Genomic DNA, 7,996 nt, shown 5'->3' with positions numbered 1-7,996 from the left:
TTGTAATAATTGTATAAATAATATCAGCACATTCATGAACGTATATTAGACCCACACATGACATCATTTGTTTACTCTTGACCATCGGCATAAATTGAACATTTCTACTACTTTGAGCTCAGTTTCAAGCCATTTTCAGTACTAAAACCAATCAAAATCATCTCAATTTCTGTAGAATATCTTCCATTCTATCAAATTAGACCAAGAAACAGCAAATACAACTCTAAAAAACATACAAGAAAGCACTGCAAAGTCGCTGTTTTAATTCAAAAATACAGTCGGATTTTTTTTTTCATTATGCACTGTGTGCTGCAGGATTTGTTTTATGTGGTGCACACTTACCAAATTTACCGCTCACAGTGTATCTGAGTGAGCTGAGCTCGTGGTGTAGAACTACGGCTTGGATCCTGGCTTCAAAGCTGTAGAACTACGGGACGGACCCTCAAAGGGTTAAGTGTGCTTATATAATAGTCATAATGTCTGACAGTGAACAAAGGTTGTAAATAGTGGAAAAAGCTATAAAATACAAATAACCAGATAAAGACATTGTACAGTATTACAAAATGTGTATGAACCAATAAACATAGTAAATAAAAGACACTTTATATTCCAAGTGAAGCAATGCTGGGCTAAGTATTTCCTCATCTTTGAAGTACCAAAATACCTTCAAACACTACTAATATGATAAGAAACAAAGGTATATAGTGTTCAACTATAAATACAATAAATAATTTACAAACAATCATAATTTGTATCAATAAATTGTAAAATGAAAACATCGCTGGTGCATTTACCCTGCTGTTGCCAAGTGATTATTTTTTCAACTTCAAAAGCACCATAAAATTGTAAGTTTTTATGAAATTCCACTCATTTTAGGTTTTATCTGATTCATAAAAATACAATCTTTCAATCTGAAAGGAAAAAAATTCAGTATCCTGCTCTGCACACAAAGGAATTTTTTTTTCGAGTATGCCACAGCTAAGGGGTTAAATATGAAAAGAAAGTATACCTGCTGAAACAAAAACTCCGCCTGATGGAAAACATACAAGGCTCTCAACTGGAGCCCCATGGTCGACAGTGAGGACGCTGCTTGCTGTACGTGTGTCCCACAGCTTAACTGTGTGGTCATATGAACCACTGAGAAGGATGTTTTCCGATGCTGGACTTGCCATTCCAGCCCGAATAAAATCCTGAAAAAAAAAAAAATGTAAACATTTCTATCACACATTTTTTTCTTTGGCTACCCCACTTCCCCCCAGGAATGTGTTCCATCCTCTCTGCTGCTACAACACTCTTTAATAAATAAAAATGTATAACTGATAAATATTGTTTTCCATTCCTGAGCTTTTCCCCTTACTCTCACTTCTCTATCTACTCCTCTTATTACCCATCTACTTCCTCTTATATCTATGCTTGTTAAGGGCAGTCTTCATATCTTTTACACCCTTGTTCCTCATGCAATCAAGTGGCAATAGCTGTATTTTTATCTCTGTAAAACCAGCACATAGAATATACTGACCATAGTTTTAAATAATTTTTCAGAATCTTTGAATATTGCTTTAACAGGAAGTTGAGACAAGTCAATCTACTACATAAATTTTTATACTGTAATACAAGTACAGGCAGGCCCTGCTTTACAGCACTTCGTCATACAGCATTTCACTAATACAGCAGTTTTTATTTATAGCCTTTCTCCATTTATTCAGACTTCCTACAATAAATACATTCACCACTCACTATAAGCTAAGAACAAAAATATTTCAAGGTAAGAAATGTGTGTACTGTACAGTGGACCCTGGATTTCATAGTCGTCGGATTTCGTAATATTCGGAAATATGTAGTAACGTTTTTTTTGTCAAAACGTCGGCTCGGTGATTGTCAGTGAGCTCGGAAATACCCCTACCATCTGACTTACAACCTGCTCGACTTACGACCATGTTTTTTATGCCAAATTTTTGGGAAATAAACAACTGTTTGCATTGTACACAGTGTTTATCCTAAACCTTACAGTATAAAATACAGTACTAACAGCATAAAAAGTAAAGTAAAAACTGAAATACCAAAATAAAACAATAAAATCAAATCATTACAAAAGTGTGGTGTTGATATTCAGTAGTATGGTGTGACTTACGTCCATTTTGACTTATGACCGGTTGGTCGGAACCAAGTTTGGTTTTAAGTCGGATGGCACCTGTAGTAATTCGTCCCGAACGTGTCTGCGTGGCCCGAGCGGCCCAACACACCAATTACAGTCAGTGTGCCATTGTTTATCAGCCAGTGAACAAGATCACACACATTCATACAATACTTTTTGTATTATTCCATTCTTTTTAGTGCTTGTAACTGCTAAATAAGCCATCATGGACCCAGAGAAAGCTTCTAGTGCCAGCCCTTTGGTAAAGAAGGTGAGAAACACTAGAATTCAAGAAAGCCATCATTGCAAAAGTGGAATACGTGTGGCAGAGCTTGCCAGGTCGTATAACAAACCCCATACAACCATTGCTTCTATCGTGGCCAAGAAAAAGGAAATCAAGGAAGCTGTTGTTGTGAAAGGTGCAAATATACTTAAAAAACAGAGATCGCAAATACTGGAAGATGTGGAGGCTTTGTTGTTGGTGTGGACCAACAAGAAACAATTATCTGGAGATAGTGTTATGCAGACGATAATTTGTGAAAAGGCAAGGCAGTTGCATGCCGATCTCATAAAGAAAATGCCTGGAACTAGTGCTGATGTTAGTGAATTTAAGGCCAGCAAAGGCTGGTTTGAGAGATTTAAGAATCATAGTGGTATACACAGTGTGGTAAGGCATGGTGATGCTGCAAGTTCTGACAAATATGCAGCTGAAAAATATGTTCAGGAATTCAAGGGGTACAATAGAGGCTGAACAATTCAAACCCCAACAAGTGTTCAATTGTGATGAAAGAGGCCCTTTTTGGAAGAAAATGCCAAAGAGGACCTACATCACACAGGAGGAAAAGGCACTCCCAGGACATAAGCCTATAAAAGACAGGCTAACTCTCATGTTCTGTAGTAATGCTACTGGGGATTTCAAAGTGAAGCCTTTACTGGTGGATCACTCTGAAAATTCCAGAGTGTTCAAAAAAAAACAGTGTCACCAAGAGTAAATTGTGTGTGATGTGGAAGGCAAACAGTAAGGCATGGGTCACGAGGGACATTTTCCTTGATTGGCTCAATGAAGTGTTTGACCCCAGTGTGAAGAAATACCTCCTGGAAAATAAATTGGAACTCAAGTGCCTCCTGGTAATGGACAATGCACCTGCTCATCCTCCAGATTGGAAGAGCAAATGGTGAAGGAGTTTTGCTTCATCACAGTGAAGTTCTTGCCCCCTAATACCAATCTCTCCTCCAGCCCATGGACCAGCAGATCATTTCAAACTTCAAAAAACTCTACACCACAGCAATGTTTCAAAGGTGCTTTGATGTGACCTCAGACACTCACTTGACCCTAAGAGAGTTTTGGAAAGATCACTTCAGTATCCTCCACTGCATAAACCTTATAGGTAAGGCTTGGGAGGGAGTGACTTCCAGGACTTTGAACTCTGCTTGGAGAAAACTGTGGCCAGGATGTGTCCAAGAGAGGGATTTTGAAGGGTTTGGGGCTGACCCTGATGAGCCTATGGCAGTTGTGGAAAGTATTGTGGCACTGGGGACTTCCATGGGGTTGGATGTGAGTGGCGAGGATGTGGAAGAGTTGGTGGAGGACCACAATGAGGAGCTAACCAATGAAGAGCTGCAAGGCCGTCATCTGCAACAGCAACAGACCACAACTCAGGAAATTGCTTCAGAGGAGAAAGAGGGATGGAGGAAGGTGCCTTCTTCAAAGAAGAGGGACATTTGTGCAAAGTGGAGTGAGGTGCAAACATTTATGAATGAACATCACCCTGACAAAGCTGTTGCAGGCCGTGTTGGCAACATTTACAATGACAATGTCGTGCCCCATTTTAGGGAAATTTTAAAGAAACGTCAGATACAGACCTCCCTGGAACACTTTTTTGAGCGACAGGGGTCCAGTGACTCTCAAGCTGGTCCTAATGGCATTAAAAAACAAAGAAGGGGAGTAACCCCGGAAAAGGACTTGGTACCTAAAGTCATTATGGAGGGGGATTCCCCTTCCAAACATTAGTACACCTCCATCCTCTCCCCTCCTCCCATTTCATCACTCATCAACAAGTCTTCAATAAAGGTAAATATCAATTTATTGTTTTATTCTGCATGTCTCATTGTTTTCTGTGCAGGTAAATGTATATTTCATGTAAAATAATTATTTATTTTTAATACTTTTGGGTGTCTGGAATTGGATTTACATTATTTCTTATAGGGAAAATTAATTCGGAAATCGTCAGATTCGGGTTTAGTCACTTTCTCTGGAACGGATTAATTATGATAACCAGGGGTCCACTGTATATGCACTTTTTAGGGCTAGCTATATATCTCACCTAATATATGATAGTGTAAACATGCTATCAGGCTGTTATATGCACTTTAGAGCAGCAGCCCGGAACTCGACCTCCTTTGTAAGGAGGGCCCTCCTGTACAGAAAATCATGAAGCTTTGCAATACAAGAATGATGAAAATGAAGAATATAATGTAGTGTACATTAAGAAATGTCATCCTCTTAAAACAAATTTCAATATATTTTATTTTAATTTTACTTGAATATAAATGACAACATCCTGGTCCTTGTGTGTGGCCACCCATCTGCCCTCCCTACTTACTAACTGACTGTCCTGCCATTTTTTCCTCCCTGACCAAGTAAATATATGTTTTCCTAAGAATTGGGTAAACTTTCTTTTAATCTTTCAAGATTTAAAAAATATACCAGGATCTACTTGTAAAAATATTCATCCCTAATTATTTACAGAGAATCAGGAAACTGCATAATTTCATTAGAATTATTTTATATATGAGTGATTGATTATACCGTATGTCCAGAGAGAGTGCAGATTCTGCTTTCATCACTCATGTCCCATACAATGGCAGTTTTGTCATCAGAGAAGGTAACAATCTGAGGCAAATTCGGGATGAAGTCAACACGATGGGTGGGACTGTAAACATAAGATGGTATATGAGTGAAAAAACAACAAAATTTCAAAGTAAATAAAAATGCTAAAAGAACAAAGAACAAGACAGAATACTGTATAACATAAATACTTCAGAGCATTCACAGGACCAACAAGGATAAGCTTTTTACCAGAGATGAACCTAGAAGAGAACATAGAGGGAAAATGAGCACCAAAATGAGCTACAGGAATAAATACATTCATACATAGGCACATACGTATATATATTTTTTTTAACTCAAAGGCTGTCTCCCACCATGACAGAGTGACCCCAAGAAGGAAACACATTCACCAACATTCACTAAATCACCATCTTTCCAGCTGTGGTGTATAAGCAGGACTCGAGTTCTGCTCCCGCACCAAGAGTACATCCATGTGTGAATTCACTTATGTGTGGCAACCCCATTTCTACCAGAAACCCTCTAAATGCAGAATAAATTGCCTTTCATGCGATCACTTATGTCCAGGGCTTTTTTAACAATATCTCCTTAAATATCACTATAAACTAATATATACTGACGTTCATAAATATGAAAGGAAGACAGATTTGGTAATAGTAAATCTAGTAAGCTTATAATGGATTCATTTCAGGCAAATTCACTTAATGTGCCAAAGACCTGAAATGCATTTTTTGCATAAGGCAAGGGAGACCTGTATCTCAACATATTCACTCTCTCTATACTATTTCCTTCCAATCTGACATCCAATTTTTCAATGCCTTAATTTTTTGTCTTGTCACCTGATTTTTCTGTGCACATTTTCAATATCTTCCTTTTAAACATACTCCAAAACTTGTCCACCAATCTTTGCAATTTTTTAATCTCCCATATACAATACTGCTCTAAATGCAATACATAAAAAAATCAACTCCTGCATGCCATCAACCCTTAAAAGTATTTGAAGGAACATATCTGTTTAAAAAATAAACTTACCCCTCATGTCCTTTAAATAATCTAAGAAGCTGCTTTTGTTTGTAATTAAAAAGTTTAACCTGGCCATCTTCTGAACCAGCCAAGAGTAGTTGGCCGTCTTGTTTAAACTTTCCACCATATGCTAAACGCTGAAATCTAGTAATAGTTCGCCACACTTGTGTTGCTTGCCTGTGGTAAATGTCAATCTGAGAAAAGAATTAAGTCCATATCTCATACAGTATTCACAAAGGCTGCAAACATTTTCAAGTTCAATAGCACAGGTACTTTTGCTTAATTTGAAAATGAACAAAATAAAGGTTCAGAAAGGAGAGCACTGGTGAATTCAATTGCCATTCAAAATATAGGTACAGTACAGCATTCCTTGCAAGGAATAACAAGGAAAATAGAAACATGATACATAGATGAAGGAGACATTTTATATACCTTGGAAATTATCTTTAATTGCAAGAGGTAATTAGTGCATAAACTTTAAAATAGCAAAATCTTTCCAAACTAAATAGTTTCCTAAGTGTATCTGGACAAGTACAAAGGTTTCAGGAACAGACCAATAATCAAAGTGGTCTGTAGGAACCACAATTATAATGCTGTGAAACATCTACTTCAATTAATACTGACTGTGCAGTGTATCATACCCAAGTTGTTACAGGTTTTGGGTAACAACTTATGAAATTAGGAAATACAGTTAACTTCCCTCATGTATAAATTACTATTAATCTTTATTACAAGGTATTAGCACAGTGTATTAGCACTGTCATGAATTTTTTTAATAATCATGAATAGTTCAAATACTAGCTATATAAAATCCAAAGATTCATAATCTCCACACAGCATAACTAAGTTTGAAATAAATGAATGAAAAGAATAAGTGTGCCTAATTTAACATATCTATTCAGGACTGAGCAAGAGCAAGAGTAACTAATAAGCAGACAGTAAAAAAAAAAAGTCAGTGGCTATGTAGTTTGTAACTGTTAATCTGAAACAAAGCAAACACTCTCCATACTATTAGTGCATGAGAATTTTGAGAAAAAATTAAGCTCTTCTAACATCTGCAGAATAATTATGAATTTATTCACTTGCAAACTGTAAATATTCACTAGTCTGATGTCCTCTGAAATTTCAATAGGACTGAAGTGAAAGATCTGTGAAAGTTCTCTATTAAGCACAGTGCAACCTCTACTTGCGAGTTTAATCCGTTCCGTGACCTTGCTTGCAACTGGATTTGCTCATTTACAGAGTCAATTTTCCTGATTTAAATTAACTGAAATGCAATTAATCTGTTCCAGTGGAATTCTGTATTACAATAATTTCCCTAATATCAACTCTATGGCTTAATTATCTATCAAAATTCATCTAATATGACATAAACAATATAAATAACATAGAAACCTGATATATACTCTAGAATGAATAAAATATGTCATTATGTAACAGGTGGAGGCAGCCACAACCACTCCCTCTGCCATCTAGTGATGGCCTTTTGAAGCCGTCTATTATTATAATTATTGTCATGTAGTACATTATTATTATATATATATATTATTATACGTATTATATTATTATTAAATTATATTATTATACTATTATTATTATTATATGTTTTATTTTTATTATCACACCGGCCGATTCCCACCAAGGCAGGGTGGCCCGAAAAAGAAAAACTTTCACCATCATTCACTCCATCACTGTCTTGCCAGAAGGGTGCTTTACACTACAGTTTTTAAACTGCAACATTAACACCCCTCCTTCAGAGTGCAGGCACTGTACTTCCCATCTCCAGGACTCAAGTCCGGCCTGCCGGTTTCCCTGAATCCCTTCATAAATGTTACTTTGCTCACACTCCAACAGCACGTCAAGTATTAAAAACCATTTGTCTCCATTCACTCCTATCAAACACGCTCACGCATGCCTGCTGGAAGTCCAAGCCCCTCGCACACAAAACCTCCTTTACCCCCTCCCTCCAACCCTTCCTAGGCCGACCCCTA

General features: G+C 37.1%; 1 protein-coding gene across 1 annotated transcript in view; it reads right to left on the bottom strand.

Annotated features, from left to right (window-relative positions):
- LOC128696746 (U3 small nucleolar RNA-associated protein 15 homolog) overlaps positions 1 to 7,996 on the bottom strand; it is a 45,331-nt gene that overhangs the window by 29,413 nt on the left and 7,922 nt on the right. Inside the window, exons 3-5 of the mRNA XM_070094525.1 lie at positions 6,015 to 6,199; positions 4,944 to 5,067; positions 1,010 to 1,190 (exon numbers count right to left, since the gene is read on the bottom strand). Coding sequence (XP_069950626.1) covers positions 1,010 to 1,190; positions 4,944 to 5,067; positions 6,015 to 6,199 — 490 coding nt within the window. The remainder of the gene's footprint in view (positions 1 to 1,009; positions 1,191 to 4,943; positions 5,068 to 6,014; positions 6,200 to 7,996) is intronic.

The sequence above is a fragment of the Cherax quadricarinatus genome, chromosome 46 (assembly GCF_038502225.1).
Source record: "Cherax quadricarinatus isolate ZL_2023a chromosome 46, ASM3850222v1, whole genome shotgun sequence".
NCBI lineage: Eukaryota > Metazoa > Arthropoda > Malacostraca > Decapoda > Parastacidae > Cherax > Cherax quadricarinatus.
The sequence above is the reverse complement of the archived record's forward strand: the minus strand, read 5'-3'. Positions and strand labels throughout refer to the sequence as shown.